Source organism: Anticarsia gemmatalis, chromosome W (genome assembly GCF_050436995.1).
Source record: "Anticarsia gemmatalis isolate Benzon Research Colony breed Stoneville strain chromosome W, ilAntGemm2 primary, whole genome shotgun sequence".
Taxonomy (NCBI): domain Eukaryota; kingdom Metazoa; phylum Arthropoda; class Insecta; order Lepidoptera; family Erebidae; genus Anticarsia; species Anticarsia gemmatalis.
This window is the reverse complement of record NC_134775.1, coordinates 2,819,421-2,840,668: the sequence shown is the minus strand read 5'-3', so window position 1 is coordinate 2,840,668 and position 21,248 is coordinate 2,819,421. Positions and strand designations below refer to the sequence as shown.

At 37.5% G+C, this 21,248-nt stretch overlaps 2 protein-coding genes across 2 annotated transcripts; one reads left to right on the top strand and one right to left on the bottom strand.

The window, feature by feature from the left end:
- Window positions 1–4,805: 4,805 nt before the first annotated feature.
- On the bottom strand, window positions 4,806–5,510 carry LOC142985797 (uncharacterized). The gene has a single exon (XM_076134045.1). It carries the CDS (start codon window positions 5,508–5,510, stop codon window positions 4,806–4,808), a length of 705 nt encoding a protein of 234 aa, XP_075990160.1.
- Window positions 5,511–13,662: 8,152 nt separating this feature from the next.
- Window positions 13,663–14,665, top strand: LOC142985796 (uncharacterized). Its single transcript, XM_076134044.1, has one exon. The coding sequence runs from the start codon at window positions 13,739–13,741 to the stop codon at window positions 14,663–14,665; it is 927 nt and encodes a 308-aa protein (XP_075990159.1). The 5' UTR covers window positions 13,663–13,738.
- Window positions 14,666–21,248: the final 6,583 nt, after the last annotated feature.

Here is a 21,248-nt window from a genome sequence, read left to right as displayed (position 1 = left end):
GGGTATTATTGTGATCACCTGATGTTGATGCATACTCCATTTTAAATTATTACAAAAAAATAAGTAGAAAGTCGAGAAAATTTGCAATTTATGATAACCGCCGAAGGCAAGCACGACCAGTGACAGATAGGAGTGACGTCATCGTGAGTGTAGGTCTGTTTTGGCGCGAAAATTTAAACGATCCCTTTAAAACCGCATTTTTTTTACGATAAATTAGATTGTTTTGATTTTTTAATATGGTTATGACCTATTTTACATGGAATTCTTTAAAATGAAATCAAAACTAAAAATATTGCATGTTCCCTATTGCTTATGATAAACTTTAGACTAATATGTTAGCGAAACGATAACCTCTAGAAAGACAACACCAATGCTAACTGATGCCAAATATGTTAGAATTGAGTGGTTTGTTGAAATTTTTGTAAAATACCTTCATTTTAAAAAGCTATTTTGCGCGTGTTCTCCATATACCTAGATACAGTGTGAGTCGCCCAATCGCAAAAGGATGTTGGTCATATCGTACCTGGGCGCGTACACATATGTTATATACATGAAAAAAACCGTGATTTTTTACGGATTAATAAACAGTTAAAAATATCTCATAAAATACCCACGAAAAAAAGCTATTAATTTTTTTATTATCGTACATTTTGTAGAAATCGGGATGCCCCATATTAACGTTTCGTTTCGTATAAATTATTTTATTGATTAAAATTAATGTATTATTATGTTTTTAATACTTTAGAAGTAATAAAAAAATCACTCACTAAGTAATTATCACAGTAAAATAATAAATAAATATAATAAAATAATGTTTATTTACCAGTCACATTCCAATTCTTAAAAACTATACTAAACAAAGTTACAATTTTCTATTTATATTAATAATTCTAGTGACTCTTCCACTAGGCTGAGCCTGTCTCGGAAGAGTCAAATTGTAGCAGTATCCAGTTTTTGTCCCTGGTTCGATACAGTACAGAGAGTCTTATTAAAATAAAAGATAGGAAACAATAAAAACATTAATGTGTAACAAAATAAAATTCTAATAGAATAAAAAGAAAAAACAAAACACAACAATTGGTTATTGGTATAAATTGAGATTTTCAAGTACTTTGATGTGTATATGTATGTAAGCGTGTGTGAGTGTGTGTGTGTGGGTATGTGTGTGTGTTTGTATGTGAGTGTGTTTGTATGTGTGTGTGTTTGTATGTGTGTGTGTGTCTGTGTGTGTGTGTGTGTGTATGTGTGTGTGAGTGTGTGTATGTGTGAGTGTGCGTGTATGTGTGTGTGAGTGTGTGTATGTGTGTGCGCATGTAGTTTATGCAGGTGCGTGTGTGGGTGCGTAGTGGAACGCGAATGTGTGAGTGCATGCTAAACGGTTACTCTTATGAATTGTTCTGTTTGAAGGTAATCTTTTGTCATTAGCCATTTTCTAACAATTTTCTTAGCTTCGTATCTATTACTTTCTTTTATGTTGCAAACGTTTACAGTTTTATTATACAGAAATACAAGCATGAATTCTTGCATACGTTGGGCAAACGATGTATTAACGACTACAATTGGACATTTAAAAATACGCCGGGTGAGGATTTGTTTATAAATGGGGGTCTGAATGAATTTGATGTGCTGCTTTATGACCATTCTATGAATATACAGCTGTCTTACGCTTAACAGAGATGCTTCATTGTATAAAAGGTTGGTAGGATATCGGAAATGTTTCTTGTATATAACTTTTAATACTGAGCGTTGAGCTCTTTCAATCGTTATCATCGTTGTAGTGCCAACGCCTCCCCAAACGGGTATACAGTAACTTAGTACGGATTCACACAGAGCAATATATACTGAACGAAGAATTTTGATGTCAGCTGAGTTGCGCAAACGTTTCATAATATAAATTAACTTCCTACTTCTTTTAGCTACTGATTCAACGTGATGTTTAAAAGAAAGACATTGGTCTACTGTAACTCCTAGGTACTTGACTGAATCTACTTTACTGATAGTGTCGCAAAGACAGCGAGTGGAGACGCAGTTGTTTGAGTGTATTTTAATGGGAATGGGATCGGAACAGGCAGAAGCTATAGTTTTATGAAAGGGAATAAAGCAAGTTTTACTAATGTTAAGTGAAAGGAGGTTCAGGTCTAGCCATTTTTTTATCTTTGAGATAGTATTTTGTGCAGTTTGGTGAACTAAGTCCCAAGTGTTGTGATGGACAATGATCACTGTGTCGTCTGCGTAACAAATAATATTAGCATTGGGCGTGATCATACGTTGAATATCATTAATGTAGATAATAAATAACGTGGGGCCCAGCACACTGCCCTGTGGAACCCCAAACTCGATTTTATTAGGATCGCTAACATAATCACCGACTTTAAGGCGTTGACGTCTATTAGATAAATAACTTTTAAACCATTCTAAAGGTGGGCCTCTAATACCAATGTTTTCAAGTTTTCTGATCAGTATTGGAATTGAAACTGTATCGAAGGCTTTGGCTAGGTCAAGAAACACTCCGATACATTTCTTGTTGTTATCTAGTTGAGATGTAACAGTATTGGTTAGTAGGCTAACAGCGTCCTCAGTCGATTTGCCGGTTCTGAAGCCAAACTGTTGACTAGATAGTAAATTATGCCGTTCCAAATACGACATTATACGCTTGTTAACAATTTTCTCCAAAATCTTTGAAAATATACCTAGTAAGGAAATTGGTCCATAGTTGGAAGGGTTATGTCTAGGTCCAGTTTTATGAATTGGGGTGATCAGAGCTTCTTTCCATTTTGACGGAAAAGTACCTGTGCTTAAACTAAGATTGAAGATGTGTGTAAGGGGGGAAATTATTTCACTTTTTATATGTTTGATTAATTTTGGTGAGAAGCCGTCACTACCAGGAGCACTGTCAATTTTAATGTTATCGATTAATTTACCTACTTCAAAGATATCTGTGGGGCGCATAAAAAAGCTCATGCTTGCGGATTCTCGCAAGTGTTGCTTAGAAATTACTGTTTCCTGGGTTTCATTTAGCTCAGTAAGAATATTATCGGCGAGGCTTTTTCCGACAGATGAAAAGTAGTCATTGCAGCTGTTAATTGAGTCTTGTATATTGGGTTTATATTTAAGAAGGTCAGCAGGATTATTTTTCTTACATGGATGTTCGCTAATATTTTTAATGGTTTTCCATAGGTTTTTGATATCATGACTGTGTTCTTGCAATTTTTGGGATTCAAAATCCCGCTTTAACTTATGAACAAGGTTAGTAAAATAGTTCCTGTAGCGCGTATAGATTAATTTTTTAGTTTGGTCATTAGGATGCCTTCTTGCTTCTAAATGTAGTTTATCTCTATGGTTCATACATCTAATGAGTCCGGGTGTAATCCAGGGTTTGTGAATATATTTATAACGGCTTATTGTTTTAACAGTTGTATGTTTGTCTACTATCCCTTTTATAATTGAATCAAAGTCGTTTACCGCTATGTCGACATCCCGCTGCTCGAAAACTAAACTCCAATCAAAGTTCTTGAGATCTTCAACAACGTCAGGAAGACATGTGTGCTTGACGCTACGATTGTGTTGTTTTGCATTTGTTTCTTCTGGTGACGTAATACACCCAAGCATAATCAGCTGGTGGTCAGTGATATCAATGTCACAAATGAGACCTTTCGAAGCGTTGTGTCTTGTTTTGATAAAAAAATGATCTAGGCAGGACCCAAGCCTCGTGGGTTTGGTTATAGCTGGAAGTAAGCCATGCTCGGCCATTAGGCATGTGTATTTAGAACATGACACTTCAGAAGGTGATAAAATATTAATATTGATGTCCCCAGTCAAGATAACCGTCGGGAACCTGTTAGTTGTGTTGAGTATGTTATCCAAGGATTCAAGAAAGCTATCAATTTGTTTAAAAGATGGTGATCTGTAAATCGCAATTAAAGTGATATCATTTGTCAATTCGACTACCAGCGATTCAGCGTCTAGGATTGGTGGTTCGATAACAGTGGCATTCCAGCAATCTCTGACATATACTACGACTCCACCACATTGATTAAGGTTTTTCTTTGTTTGAAATGCAGTGTAACCTTGAATTTGACCAATAATAGAATCGTTATGCAGCCAACACTCGGTAAGTACAATAACATCGTATTCTATGTTGAGCCGCTTTAATGCTACGCAAAACGAGTCGAAGTTGCGCTGTATACTTCGTATATTAAACGTAAGTATCCTAGGCTTGAATTTTCCAGTCAGTATGTCTCGACACTTCTCAACTCTGTCAATTACTTGACACTCCAAGTCAAAGCTGTCATCTAAGTCATTAGATAGAAAGGTAGCCATAGGTAATATTTTCTGTAGTAGGCGATAGGTGGCATAAAATAATTACAAACAAGGGCTTGGAGTGTGAGAATACTGTAGATGAGACGTAGGTATACTTGCGTAGAGTCTTATAAATTCGACACCATATATAATTTTGCCTTTTGTGCCTATTGTTTTTGTAATAAATGTATGTGTAGAGTATGTGTAGTGTGAGTGAACCGTGTGAGCGCGTTATGAAATAAGCGGGTACTAGTAGGCAGTTCCAATAAGACCTGTGAGAGGTGTGTGAGATGCGTATTAGTACGTAAGTTTGACAGTAAGTGTATTGTTGCATGTAATATTTGTGGTGTGTTAGATTAATTGTATGTATGTTTTGTGAAGTGAGTTGCACGTGAACTTGTTTGAATGATTGTACAAAGTATTGAATACACGTAATAACTGTGTACAAATAATCAAGTAAAGCAAACAAAATTTGAATTAGAGCAAACATAGTGAACATTTTTATACTAAGCTGTAACAGTGTCCGATGCAGGCGCTCCTGGCGGCCCCACGTTGTCATCAAGGTCAGCCGATGATCGAATGGGGATTGGAGGTTGTTTCTCAGCTTTACGAACGTAGATAGTCCCATTGCGTATCCAGCAAAACCGAAATCCATGAGCTTGTGCTCTGATCCGTGCGTTACGAAATAACTCCTTATTGGTTTTCGTCAGACGTTCATTGATGAATACTTTGGAGGAAGTACCTTTAACGATGTCCTCAGATGTAAGTGGGCGTCTGTTTTTGGCAGCTTTTAAGATGTCTGAACGTTTAGACCGGCGAGTAAGTCTCAGGATGATCGACCTCGGCCTCTCCACTGCGTTAGAGCGACGCGCGCCAGCACGGAAAGCTTCGTCGATCTCGCTATCAACAAGTTGAACTCCGATCTTCCTGGCAGTAAGCATTACCACATGGCTGACATTTTCATTATTTTCCTCCGGCACTCCAAAGATTTCAAGTTCCGAACGCATATTTTCTTGTTCTGAGAAATTCAATCTGTGCTGAAGTTCCGACACGGAGTTTTTTAAAAGCAAGATTTCATTATCTCTCTCAGCTATTTTCTTGTCAAATTCTACCAGTTTATGTTCAAGGGTTTCAGAGACGTTGACTAATTTTAACCCGATGTCAGTGTTTTGCTTCTTAAGGTCATAAACTAGCTGTCTTAAGAGTCGCATTTCTGAGAGCAGTTCATCTTTATCACAAACCTCAGGAGGTTCTTGTTGCGGCCCTTTAACCCGACTGCCACGCTTCGTATTCACATTACAACTAGTGGATCCAACAGAGTTTGACGCATTGCCTCTTTTAGGCTGGGAACATTTGCAGGTTGGACAAATCCAATTCTTTTTGTACTCATCTGTGAATGAGTCGTAACTGGGTTAAATGATGTTAAGGCAGTCAAGATCATAATGCCTATCGCAGTCCGAGCACTCCATAAATTTTACCGAACTTATTGTTTTAATCACAAGCAGCGCATGAGGAAGACATTGTCAATTTTAAAAGTAATGTTCAAAGCAGTTATCTCAAAAAAATAAGTTCAATGACACTTTGCTGCACACCTGCGTTGCACACCTGCAACAGTCGCGCGGGCGCGGTAGGGATGCGCGGTGCGGGCGGTGAGGTCAGCGGGCGAACTGCGAGTTGGGATAGGTCAGGAACCAAAGACCGTTTTAGAAATAATTTGAACTGTTTTTGCTCATTACTCGAAAAGTTAAGCACGGATCGTATTTATTTTTCACCACAGGCTGTATTAGACACTTAACAACAGACACTGTTAATTTTGTCACTAACTGTTCACTTTTTACTGGTTTTTATTAATAAAATTGCAGAGCGGAACTATAACGGACTAACTCTCGGTACGTATCGACGACGACGACCGTCGAGTCGAGTCGTGTTGACTCATGTTTTGTGCCAATGTGTCCATCTACTTCAACAAAGTTTCCAAATAAATTGTTTTTGACTGGACCTTCTGACCCAAAACTGAGAAGAAAGTGGTTTCAAGCTGCAAAGAGGAATGACTATTATTCTCCAAAGACTATTATTCGTTCGACTTTTTACTGTACATAATTCTCCATCTCTTTTAATTTGCACATAACCGATTGCGTTATCGCCGTAAGATTCTCTCGTTGAGCTAAAATATAACTGCTATGTTTAGAAATCGCTGAATAAAATGCAAGTCCCCTTCATTTCTACACTTGAAAACTCTGGACTCACGACAAAAAAAGTTACTACCATGTCGACACTAACTTTTGGTAAATTCCTGGAGTCTGCTTTGATAAACCCAACTTCCATTTTTATTAAAAACGTAAATAATATTCACTGCTAATAATCAATTTCACACGCAAAGTTAACCTCTCAAAAGTTGACATAGGGTAAAGCACCCAGTAGTCAGCCTTTTAGTGAAAATGTCAATTTGATTTAGCCATATTTTTAACATTTACAACTAGATGTAAAATCATTGTATGAAAGGTAATTTATTAAACTTTAAGAAAAAAATAACAAAATATCATATTCATAAGATTATTATGGAAAAAATCCACATTAAACAAAATATGGCACTTTTTACCAGTAGTCAGCCCCATTTCGCCACTAGTCAGCCATGTCTTACCCAGTAGTCAGCCTCTTACTTACTCAATACAAATGTTCTATTTTAAATATATTTTTATTGAAATCTCCAGGAAATAAAGCACATTTGCAATAATACCATGCAGTACAATTTATACATCCATTCATTTTTAACCCCCGACGCAAAAAGAGGGGTGTTATAAGGTTCGACGTGTCTGTCTGTGTGTCTGTCTGTCTATGGCATCATAACTCCCGAAAGGATGCAGTGATTTCAATTTAGTTTTTTTTTAATTAAAGGTGACATATGTGCAAGTGTTCTAGACATGTTTGATGAAAATCGGTGGAGCCGTTTAAAAGTTGTAGTGGGTTAAAGTGGGGAGATTAACCGAATGTCTGCAAATTTACTCGGACGGGGTCTCAAATGGCTTCGCATGCTGAGAAAGCTGGTGGTGGGAAAGTCAGAATGGCTTAACCTAACCACCAACCTATAAAAAGTATGAAATAAAAAAATATATTGTGAAATCGGGGGTTTTCAAGATTTTAATTTATAGTTATTAGCACTTAGGTAATTGATTTCTAAATGTTTTCTAGTCAATCTTTCCTTAACACGGTTCACATCGATAAAAGTTTATTTTCTGTTCCTTTATTCCTTCTGTTTCTCAACTTTCCCCACTCTACAAAAGATGCTCTCTTCTATAAAACTATTTTAGCTTTCTTGATGTGTTGATACATAAGTCAATGGTAGGCTAGGAAATAGAAGGTAGATGATAGAAGTAACTGGTATCATTCCTTTCTATTCTCATTTCCCAAAATGCTTCGTGTTTCGGAAGGCATGGTAAACGGTAGGTCCCGGCGGGCATTCAAGGATCTCTGGCAATCGTTGCCATTAGTCAGAAGCTTGAAAATCTGATAACGAGTCTTATGGTAATCGTGGTATAGCCCAGGTAACTGGGTTGTGGAGGTCATATAGGCAGTTGCTCCATGTAAAACACTGCTATTCAGCTGCATCCGGTGAAACTGGAAGCTGATTCCAGCATATCGTGACCAGTTTCTTAAGGCAGTCATTTGTTTTTGGGAGTGCACTTAGTCTAGCTTACAAATGCCCCGTACCATACGGGGCATTTGTGCGACTATTAAACGATTTCGGACTTGTAGTGTCATAATAATGTGTGAAATGCCAAGTACTCGACTCGTTTCCATGATTTTCATAACATTTTTGATCGCCACCATAGCACATGACAATTATTCCTCTTTATACAGATCTTTTGGTCTTTTTGATATGATACTATTCGAAAACAAGTAACTAAGTTTTGTGCCAACATAGCCGTCCACAAATTTGAACCTTAATGAAAGGATTTAAGACCCAATTTCATTTAGCAAAACTGACGGCCGACTATGGGATATGTAGGTCTAATGGTCGGCCTCATAAAATTCACTGACCTTATATGCGGCCGACTACTGGTAAAATACTATTTTTGTCTTAGAAGAGTTTAGCTCAACGCAATAGTTAAATTGAGAACTATTCGCCCTGTTAATTTCAACCACATATATGAGATTTGCAAAAAAACCAGTAGTCAGCCACTCATGGCCGATTACTGGATCAACCTCATAATTTGGAAACCCAATAGTCGGCCACGTTAATTTATAATACAAAAGACAAATAAAACGCCTGCAATGCATGATTTTATTGAAGATAAACTATTAAATACTAGCATAAAATATCAATTCGTTCCATATTGCATCAAATTCATTTAAAAACATGCCAAAAACTAAAACAAGAATCCTTAACAAAAAAATAGCAATGGCGACGTTTTTGGCCCTGCTTTGATGGCAGTTCATAAGAATGAGTGTAACACGTTAACCTGCCATGCTATCGAATCGTAATTGTGCATATTAGTCAATAAGATTATACAGATTCGATTAATAATTATTTTATTGGTCTTTACTATTTTCGACACTAATTATATGGATATTAAGCCTGTAAAGGCTGACTACTGGTTGGGGGCTGACTACTGGGTGCTTTACCCTAGCAGGAGTGACGTCACTGAACGCTGATTGGTGTTTTGAAATGCGTTTCGTTTTACGTAATTTTAATTCGTAATTATTGTTAAAAATCAACATAATTTAAAATAAAAATGTTGAAGTAGTCCTTCTTTTATATTTTTTTAACATTTTAATCATAAAATTTTCATAAATATCGTATTTGCATGTTCCCTATTGCAATAATACTTTTTTGTAAAATCAAAGTGTTCGTGTTCTAAATTGAAATATTGTGGATTTATTTAATTTTTTATTTTTTTTATTTTACCAATTAATTCGTTTTTTATTGATTTTGCAGAAAGTTCTTTTGAAATTATTTGATTCATTATAATCGTAAAACCTATGAAATTGAAATACAACCTACTTACAATAATACGATAGACAGCGTCAAACAAATCAAAGAATCTGAAGTTTATGAACATATAAGAAAGCTGAAGGCTGATAAAAGTCCCGGACCAGACCGTTTATCCAATGAGGCTCTTAAAATAGGTGCACCTATATTAACACGTCATTTTACCCAATTGTTTAACATGATACTAGAAGAAGAACAAGTACCAACACAATGGTGTACCTCAGACATAATTCTGCTCTTTAAAAAAGGAAACTCTTTAGATATTGGCAACTACAGGCCCATAAGTCTGCTTGCAAGTGTATATAAACTTTTTTCATCCATAATTCTAACAAGAATATCCAATGACATCGACAGGCAGCAACCAAACGAACAGGCAGGATTCAGATCCGGTTTTAGCACGATTGACCACATACAGACACTAGAACAGATCATAGAGAAATACAGAGAGTACAATAGACCTCTGTATGTGGCCTTTATTGACTATAGTAAGGCTTTCGACAGCATCAGCCACTGTTCAATCTGGAACGCACTAAAACAATCAAATGTCAACTATAAATACATCAATATCTTGAAGTATATCTATACAAAAAGTACCAGCAGAGTTAAGCTAGAAACTAGGGGAGACGAGATAAATATAGAGCGAGGAATTCGGCAAGGAGATCCTCTTTCCCCGAAGTTGTTTATCGCAGTACTCGAAAGTGTTTTCCAAAAACTAGACTGGAAAAACAAGGGAGTGTACATGAACGGACAATATTTAAACCATTTGAGGTTCGCTGATGATATTGTTATAATCGCTGAAACTGTAAGAGACCTAGAAGAAATGATGAAATCCCTGGACTGTGAAAGCTCAAAAATCGGATTAGAAATGAATGTAAATAAAACCAAGATAATTACCAACAATCGCGAACGCCCCATAATGATAAAAGGTAACAATATAGAATACGTCAACGAATATATCTATTTGGGGAAGCAAATATCATTCAGAACGTCGAGCAACGAAGAAGAAGTAACAAGGAGAATCAACGCAACTTGGAGGAAGTTCTGGACACTAAGAGAAATCATGAAAGGGAACTTCAGCTTACACATGAAGAGAATAGTATTTAATACATGTCTGTTGCCCTGCTTGCTGTATGGTTGCCAAACTTGGACATTTACAAATAGAATCAAACAAAAAAATAAACAATGTCAAACAGCAATGGAGAGGAGCATGTTGAAAATAAGAAGAATACACAAAATTAAAAATGAAACAATTCGGCAAAAAACCCAACTCACCGATGCCCTCAGGCACGCACTTTTACTTAAGTGGAGATGGGCAGGACACATTTCTCGATACACAGATAGAAGATGGACCATTGAAGCCACACGATGGAAAGGACCAGTGGGGACAAGAAATGTTGGTCGACAATTAAGACGGTGGGCTGATGATATAACACAAGTTACAGGAAACGACTGGATAAAGTCAGGCAAAGACATAGGGTCATGGAAAAGGATGGAGAAGGCCTTTACCCAAGCAGGGGTCTAAATCTCATAATACTAACACTAATATTTTATAAGAAATTTATTTTAATAAAACTAAAGCAGCAATTTACTAACAAAACTTTGTAATATATATAGGAAGAAAGATTTGGAATAAATGGCTTTATTATTATTATTATTAATCGTAAAACCTTCCTTATTCAGAAACTGTAAGCTAAAGTAAAAGAACTTTGTGCAAATTGAAAATATTTGGAAATTTTGCTCTTACCTTTTTGTAAGGCACTTAAGAATTTTAATAATATTTTCAGATTTATCGTCTAAAGTCATTATTAAAAGGAAATCTTTGCTAGAAGTATTTTTTAAGAGCAATTACAAAGCATTTGATCGAAGATTTCATGAAATTGTAGATTTTGTAGCTTCTAAAACTACTTGTCCAGAGAAATCGCGTAGTCAGTTAGTGTTAGAACTACGTAACTTTAAACAACAATTTATAAAGAAATGGGATTTACATGGTAGACGAAAAGAAAGATTTTTAACTAGTGAAAAGACGTGGATAGACGGAAATTGTCAATTTACCCGCTTTATAGTTCCAAAATCAGGAAGACCAGATGTAAATTTCAATGAATGTAGCAAAAGTTCAAAACGTAGAAAAACATCTATTCTACGTGCCGAAACAAATTCAGATGTACTAACGTATGCTGCACTTATGACTTTAAGGGCTTCAGGAAAAAGCACAGAAGCTCAGGTCATTAAAAAAATATCAGAGTCTCCCAAATACGCTAAAGACTGTTTAGATTTATCATACGAAGCCAAAGTTAAGAAATTGTCACCGCAAGAAGCTCTTTCCTTACTTGTTGAAGCATAATTGTCACGTAAACAAAACGATACAATAAGGAACTACGCAAAAGACATTTTTCCATCATATAAACTGGTACAGGCTGAAAAAAAACTTTGCTATCCGGAAAACGTCAACGTAACAGAATCTGAAGCCACTGTGTCTCTTCAATCTTTGCTAGACCATACTGCTTCTCGTTTGATGCAGTCACAAGCAGTGCCGGTTTTAGCACTACTAGCGCCCTGGGCGAGAATTCTTCGGCGCCCCCTAACTGCAATTCAATTACATACGAAAAAAGGCAATGTGTACAATGAAATAACTATCTATTTAAAAAAAACATTTATTTAAAAAACTAATAAAATTTCACTTTTCTAGCCTTTAAATCGGCGAACTCTTTTATTAGACATTCAAAGTCCATGTTTTCTGCAATTTCGTTTTCGATTGATAAAGTTGCTAAGTTTGTTAATCTAGATTGAGAGATTGTCGATCGTAGATATGTTTTAATCAGCTTTAGCTTGGAAAAACTTCTTTCTCCACTAGCAACCGTTACAGGTATAGTCAGTAATATTCGAAATGCTATCCATACATTTGGATACAGTTCCTGTAAGTTGCGATCTTTAATAAAATTTAAAACATAAGCAGGGGTAGCCACATTCTGATCAGGCAAAAAAGATTTCAGGCTTATGAGTTCATCACACAACATACAACCATCTATATCTGATTTAGAATTCACAGTTAATTTCAATTGGAGATCACTACAGAGTTTGACAAGGTCGGGTTTTTCAGGAATCTGTTTTATATTGTACAAAAAAGACCAGCAATCCGAGTACTCATTGAACTGTTCAAATCTTTCATTAACTGAAATTAATGTAGCGTCCAAGAGAGAGTTGAAAAATTCTACCTCAAATTTCTTTTCAGGAGAAACAATAGGCTCGTCGCGGGCAGTTTCATCAATTTCAATTTCAATTTCAATTTATTCAAATAAATTAATACATAAAGTTTAATATAAGTCTTATAGTTAGAATATTAGGTAGGTACATAATAAAAACATAGGGAGCCTGTATTAGGATAAATAAATCCTGTATCACAGGCTCTTAGATACGGCGAGCGTTATTGATAAAAAACAAAAATTTACTTATACAATATTTAGATATTAAATAATAATAGTTAAAATTTCTGGCAAAGTAAAGTTTAGATAGCACTACAGAACTGTATCATACTCCAGACCAACAGGATATTATTCCCCAGCTCCCGTGCTAGGTTTGTACCTGTGTTACGGTGAGACAGAGAACAAGGCCGTCAGAGTCTTTGATAACACAATTATTGAAGTACTATGTTAATATAAAGATTATAATGGACCTATACACTATCATTATATAAAAATGACAAAATATGCTAATATGTAACTTAAGTAACGAAACATGTATATTGAAACAAAAATAAAAATCTAGGTCAAGCATTTAATGACGCAGTTCAGAAATTTGCTAACTAAGGAATCGAGTGTAAGTGGGTCAGTAGTGTTTGATGGAATGTTTACATTGATGAAAAATGAAGTAATATAATAATGAAGTACAAAGTTCACACACATAATTATTACGAAAAATAACTTAATTAAACGCCTATGCACCCTCATAATCAACAGAGTTGATGTATCTCTGTTCAGCAGCTTTTCTAGCGGGACACTCTGCTATTCCTGTTTGGTGTTTATTGGGCTTATTGTAACGTGTGCAAGTAGCGCATTTAGGCTCCATGGTATGCTTCATTATACAAGCGTCTATTTTATGTCCCGTAGCCGCACAGTGTCCACAAATGGTGTGACTTTCACGGCAAGATTTTGCCGCATGCCTGTACTGCTGGCACTTGTAGCATCTAGTTACAAGTGTGAAGTCCCTAACAGGACAAGAGGTCCAGTTTATGAATATACGAGTCTGAGTGATGAGAGCCTTGCGAATATTAGCAGGGACTTCAATAATATAATTACAGTTCGGGGCATCTTTCCTGCCGGATTTGTGGCTTAACTTGCATGTGGTCAAAAAGTCACAGTCTTGTGCATACTCTCGGTCGTACCGCTCGCTCCGTTGCAACAAGTCATAAATCGTCAACCTTTTCCTATCCTCACTAAGTGATATCTTTATAATATGATGAAGTCTTGTGCCGCTTGCAACAACCAGTTCAACGATGGTGTGCAGTGTGGGGTCTGTAAAAGACACTTGGATTTTGGATGTGCTGGTATATCCGAGGCAGGTTGGAGGAAGCTTGGGGCTGATAGACGCAGCCAGTGGAAGTGTGCCGGGTGTAGAGCGTCGTCACCAGCAGTTCAGGTGCCAGAGCAAGTCACGCTTGATACTGTCTTAAAGGAGATACGTGACATGAAAAGACAACTGCTTACACTACCAACCTTGGCGGAAGACATGCGGACGATTAAAGATGAGTTAACTGAACTTAAAGCATCCTGTGAATACTCGTGTGGGAAGCTGGACGAGCTCGGTTCAAGAGTCAGCGATGTCGAAAGCAGAGTTTTAGTTCTCGAAAAGCTTCAAGACCAAGTTAATTGCCTGCAAACTGACTTACAAAGAACTAAAAATGAGCTATCTACATATGAACAGCGTTCTCGTCTCAATAACGTAGAAATCAAGGGTGTACCAGTCAAGCAAGGAGAAAATTTATTTACTATAATGGAAAAAATTTATCACAAAATCAATTATAACCTCCCAAAAAGCCAAATAAACTATATATATAGGGTGCCTATGTACAACTCCAAAGAAAAACTTATAATAGTCAGTTTTTTGAACCGCTACATTAAAGAAGATTTTATTGCGGCAGCGCGTGCAGTGAAGGATCTATCGACGGCTGATCTGGGCTTTGCTGGTTCATCTCATAAAGTCTACGTCAATGACCACTTAAGTGCCGACCATAAGAAGCTTCTCAGTAAAGTGAAACAAGGAAGTAAGGACAAAAACTATCAGTTTGTATGGATTAAGCACGGTAAAATACATATACTCAAAGATACCAATAGTAAAGTCTTAATTATAAGAAGCGAGCTTGATTTAAACAAGATTGTTTAAGATATAACTTATCACATTACATATTTTTATTACCAATTTTGCTATTCATTTTTATTGTTTACATTGTTAGTTTCTTCCCCTGGTACAAAAGGTTTAGCGCACCTGTGTTGGGCGAGCATCGAGTTAGCTTCTATTGTTCTTTCTACTACCTGGCCCTCGGTTCAAAGGGCGTAACTAATAACAACATCTGTGTCTCGCTTACACTCCTGCGCACGGCATCCACATTGCTTTTTGTCTCGCTCGCTCGCAAACTTGTTTACAACTTTGACTTAGTGAACGTATTGAAAGCTTACCCACAAATTACTTTTATTAGCGACGATTATGTTTTATTAAAAAGCTTGCTCATTATTACTTATTTAAGTACATTAGCCAGCCAGTGTTTGTATTATATAGAAAGCAATATTTATTATATAGGGCGCTTTACGTTGCTATCTCTTTTACCTTAACCGCGAGTTATTTACAGTTAATTTTTTCCTACAATTACAAAATAGTACACACTACTTGCATGATTTCTCCGAATTTTATACGTACGCATTCAACTATTAAGTTTTATCTTGCTTGTGATGATTGTTGTTTGGTGACTGTAGCACGGATATTGGGACTTGTGTTGGGAGGATGGTCTGCATTAGTTACTTTTTATAAACTCACTGAATTATTGACTTGTATTTCGGTTATAAAAGTGTTTATTACTGTGTTTTGCCGACTTTTTGTTTTTCCTGGTTTCTTGTTCATTTATCCAATTACTCATGTATTATTTATTGAAGAACTTAAATTGTACAATAGTTTAAATTATCATGTTATTGTTTATTATGGCGATGGCTGTTAATGTAATACACAACTTGTAGTTGTATTACCAAAATGTTCGTGGGCTCCGTACCAAGACTGATTTATTTTACCGTCAAGTATTGTGCAAGTCATATGACGTAATAATGCTCACAGAAACATGGCTACTGGATGGAATATCAGACTCAGAATTATTTGATGACCGGTATATTGTATGGCGCCGTGACCGGGATTATGTCACTACGGGGCAATCGCGCGGTGGTGGGGTACTTATCGCTACGCGCAGAGAATTGCCGGTTGTATCTCACCCATTTTTGCATTCCACTGCAGAAGATCTTTGGCTTAGTATTCGAGTAAGAAAAGCTAATAGCCGCACGTTCATTAATCTATATCTGTGCGTTATATATTTATGTAATCAAAATTTAGGCCTTTCATTCACTTCACAACTTACCAACTTTCTATTAAAATTAAATCAAGTAGTAATCAGCAACGATTCGGACGTTTTCCTTATCGCAGGGGATTTTAATATGAGTGGAATCAACTGGTTCCCCTCTGGTCAATTATCTTTAGTGCCGACGAATGTCAGCACTATCGACGAATATGCTCTAGTTGACGAATTAAAACTATTAAATCTCAATCAATGTAACAGTGTAGTCAACAAATATGGTAAAACGCTCGATCTAGTCTTATCTAATACTACGTCAGTAGGTGTCACCTCTAGTGCAGATCCATTAGTACCAATTGATGATTATCACCCCGCACTTTTAATCGAAATAAACTTTTTTGAAATCACGGCATTACAGAGTGCACCACGAATCAAATTTCTATATGATAAGGGTGACTTTGACAGTATCAATAGTAGAATTAATATGATTGATTGGGATTATGAGTTCGCATCCCGTTCGGTAGATGAATCTGTTGATTTCTTTAACCGCGCTCTTCTTGATCTCCAAGAAAAATACATTCCTCACAAGATTTCACGTAACAATTCATATCCTATCTGGTACAGCCGATCACTTATAAGAACTATAAAAGAAAAACATAAATACTTAAAAAAATTCAAGACTTACGGGAACAAATCGGACGAATTAACATTTAGGCTTCTGCGAGATAGAGTGAAAACCATGGAGAAAGAATGCTACGACAACTATTTAGCACTCACGGAAGAGTCAATTAAATGTAATCCTAACAACTTTTGGACATATGTGAAGAAGCGACACAATTCACATGCCATCCCTTGCACCTTAACTTATAACAACCAAACCTTCACTACAGGCGAATCAATCTGTGAGGCGTTCTCCTCATACTTTAAGTCTTATTTTCTTGATTCATCAACTACTAATTTCTCGACTATATCTCTAGCGATGCCAGCTCATTCCTATCATATATCTACTATCTCTGTTAACAGTGATCTCGTATGCAATTCTCTTAAAAAACTAGACACATCAAAGGCGCCTGGGCCCGATAACATTTCACCTAAATTACTTGTGAAATGCGCGCACTCTCTAGCCAATCCTATCACTTTGCTATTTAAAATGTCCTTGCGTGCTTGTGTGTTTCCTAAATTATGGAAATCAGCGTTTATTACCCCTATCCATAAAAAAGGCGCTAAATCAGAGATTTCAAACCACAGGCCCATATCCAAGTTATGTGTTATAGCCAAGCTTTTTGAGAGAATTGTGTATGATCAGGTTTACTCTGCTCTTAAAAACTCATTTAGCCCATTTCAACACGGCTTTTTAAAAGGTAGATCTACCGTCACAAACCTTGTCTTATTAAATGACTTTATCACAGATGCCATAGCTGTAAACCCTTGTCCATAGACAAGGGTTTACAGGTCGATGTCGTCTACACTGATTACAGCAAGGCTTTTGACCGGATAGACCATTCAATCCTGCTTAGCAAATTAAATAATATAGGTGTATGTGGTGATCTGCTCAGATGGTTTTCTTCCTATTTGCAAAACAGGTCACAAGCTGTCGCTTTAAACAATTATATTTCTAGTTGGATCCCTATACCAATCGGATGCCCTCAAGGTTCCTTGCTGGGACCATTTTTATTTACAGTCTATGTGAACGACATCGGCCTGTGCCTGCAGTCTTCTAATCTGTTGTGCTTCGCCGACGACATGAAGGTCTATGCCTCGATATCATCGTTTGATGACATGCTCGCACTTCAGGCTGACTTACGACGTTTGGGGGATTATTGCCGAGCAAATATGCTGGATCTTAATCCTTCAAAGTGCTCGGTGATGACATATTCCCGTAAGCGGTCTACATTAGCCATGACCTATACCTTAGACGGTTATCCATTACCCCGGTGTAACTCTGTTCGCGATTTAGGTGTATATCATGACTCCAAGCTTATCTTCGAGTCGCATGTAGATGCTATCGTGGCCAAAGCATCTCGGTCATTGGGATTTATAATGCGTCTTTCAAAAAGTTTTACAAAGGCCAAAACATTAAAAATTCTCTACTGTACGTTCGTTAGAAGTCAGTTAGAGTATGCATGTGAAATTTGGAATCCATGCTATCAAAAGTATATTGACCGAATAGAAACCATACAACGAAGGTTCATCAAATATCTTTGTTACCATCAAAAAATACCATACCAGGCTAATAACTACTTCGATCTTTGTAAGAAATTCCATCTTCTGCCGTTAACCCTTCGTCGATTCTCGATATATCAGACTGCGTCTTAATATCGAAAATCCTTCAGAATGATATTGATAGCCCAGACCTATTGTCCAGATTCAGTCTGAATGTTCCATCTAGAACCCGCAACAATCCACCAATACGAGTCCCTTTCGCTATGTCAAACTACAAACAAAACTCTTTTATAATTCGTGCCAGCAGAACCTTTAATAAATTCAGCAAACTCGTTGATATTGATCCCTTTTGTACCAGGGTGGATACGGTTAGGAAGTCTATTAGTTTTTCCTTTTTCAAAGGTGTATAATGTCATTTAAATAAATTATTGTATTAGCTTAACTTCTAACTATAAAAAAAAAAAACAATCTTACAAGCTTCGCAATGGTTGTACGCATAGAGACGTATGCATAATAGAATAAAATGTATACTCTCATTCTAATGCTGGGGCTACATTAGCGAGCGAAGATTCGTATGGTGTTGGCGCGACAAAAACATCGTGTTCGGGTATGGGCGATGTTCTTGTCTACATTAAGGCGGGCGAAGATTCGTGTCGAGTTGACGCGATGCATCGTGCCTTGTGCTGTTCAGTTTGTTGTGCGGAGACGTGAGCGGTAAATTAAAAATGGAGGAAATAGTGGCTTTGCATTATATTTAAAAATTAAATGCACGTCCGTCTCGCTTCAAAGTCTGGACGACACTGAATTGACGTAGATGTAGCCACCTAAGCGAATATTGGCGCGACAAATCCCTTTGATTCGCGCCAGTTTACCGACAGCTCCTCGATACTACATCGTCTTCGCCCGAATACTACGCGATGACACGATGAACCCGGCCACATTCATCGCGTTATGCTGGGGCTACATTAGCGAGCGAAGATTCGTATGGTGTTGGCGCGACAAAAACATCGTGTTCGGGTATGGGCGATGTTCTTGTCTACATTAAGGCGGGCGAAGATTCGTGTCGAGTTGACGCGATGCATCGTGCCTTGTGCTGTTCAGTTTGTTGTGCGGAGACGTGAGCGGTAAATTAAAAATGTTACTCCACTCCATAGTGTAAAAAATTAAATGCACGTCCGTCTCGCTTCAAAGTCTGGACGACACTGAATTGACGTAGATGTAGCCACCTAAGCGAATATTGGCGCGACAAATCCCTTTGATTCGCGCCAGTTTACCGACAGCTCCTCGATACTACATCGTCTTCGCCCGAATACTACGCGATGACACGATGAACCCGGCCACATTCATCGCGTTAACACGAATATTCGCCATAGCCCGCTAATGTAGCCCCAGCATAAACGTGTCGACTTGTAATTGGCTAGCTGTATCTATGTCACTTTCATTGATAAGTTAATGTAGCTGTAATGCTGGGGCTACATTAGCGAGCGAAGATTCGTATGGTGTTGGCGCGACAAAAACATCGTGTTCGGGTATGGGCGATGTTCTTGTCTACATTAAGGCGGGCGAAGATTCGTGTCGAGTTGACGCGATGCATCGTGCCTTGTGCTGTTCAGTTTGTTGTGCGGAGACGTGAGCGGTAAATTAAAAATGTTACTCCACTCCATAGTGTAAAAAATTAAATGCACGTCCGTCTCGCTTCAAAGTCTGGACGACACTGAATTGACGTAGATGTAGCCACCTAAGCGAATATTGGCGCGACAAATCCCTTTGATTCGCGCCAGTTTACCGACAGCTCCTCGATACTACATCGTCTTCGCCCGAATACTACGCGATGACACGATGAACCCGGCCACATTCATCGCGTTAACACGAATATTCGCCATAGCCCGCTAATGTAGCCCCAGCATTAGTCGTCCATGCTTTTTTTTTAAATAAATAATTTTTTTAAATAAATAAAAGGTTTCTAGTGTCAAAGATGGAATTTTCTCGGCTATGTTTTGTTCGAATATGCAGGCAAAAACCTCTTTTTCGGGCATTGCGGAGGGAACCCCAACGATCACAATCCGAGGTTTGCGCTTTTGGGGTTCATCGGCTGTGAGTCCAAACGTAAATTGTTGCACGGCTTGTTTCAACTTTTCGGCATCATTTTTTGTCTCCGTGCTAATTATAACGCCTCCGTTTTTCGTTTTCTGCAGTCCGCGCACCTTCAACTTCATTTGTTCCGGACAAATTATTTTTTGTACAAGGTTTTTCGTCTCTTCGCTAGATTTCTGTTTATCCTTCGGGTATACGGCGACAGAGCTGAGGTTAGCGGGTCGAACAAAACTATTAGCTCCCTTTTTGACCATATCGGCAAACGAAACATTTCCAACGGTCGATGACTCCTGGACCGTCTGCTTGAGTGCAAGAATATGTTCTGTCAGGTCGCACTTTTCTTTCAGAGCTTCATTCTTACTTGATAAGTCCAGGGCTTGCTGCTTCAGCGACTGATACAGAACCGCCATTTCAGACGTTCCTTTCCCAACTTTGCGACATAAGTTTGAGATTTTTAGCTTTTGATCCGAGTTTAGTTTACCCTCGGTGGATATGGAGCACACTTCATTCAAATAGGTATGTCTCAATGGTCGTCATCCATCTCTGCAACTCTGCTGTAGACACCACTTCAAGAGACACGGAAGTGGAGTGTTGAGGCGACCTACTCGAGGTGCAGGGGCTGTTTTCCATTTTAGTATTTCTATCTATTATACACGTACACGTAACTTATAAACTCATAACTAACGATGGAATTTGCAAGCTTGCATTGTCAACGCACTACACAATTAAATTCTAAAGGAGGTCAATATATTATAAACTATATTAAATAATGCATAAGAGCACGTCTATATGCTTCAACGGTCAATATCTAAGCTAAGCTCTAAGCTTGACGCTTAACAAATCGAATTCTTTTTGTGGCCTTAAACACAGGTTCAACTTCCAGTTCTTCAGCCAATTCTTTTGCAGTTGAAATGGCGCTTTTAAAGCCTGTATTTCTATATTCTTCCAAGAAAGTGCAGCATTTTTTCAACATTTCTGTGCATTTACTGAGATCTATATCTGGTGATTGTAGAGATTTACTAACGACGTTAATTTGAAAAAGTATGTCATACCAAACAACCAATGAAACTATGAAACTGAAATCTTTTAACTGTTCAGCTAGAGTATGAGAGACTTGAACATCAGTTTTCTGAGTTTCAATTGCCAAAGTAATTAAAG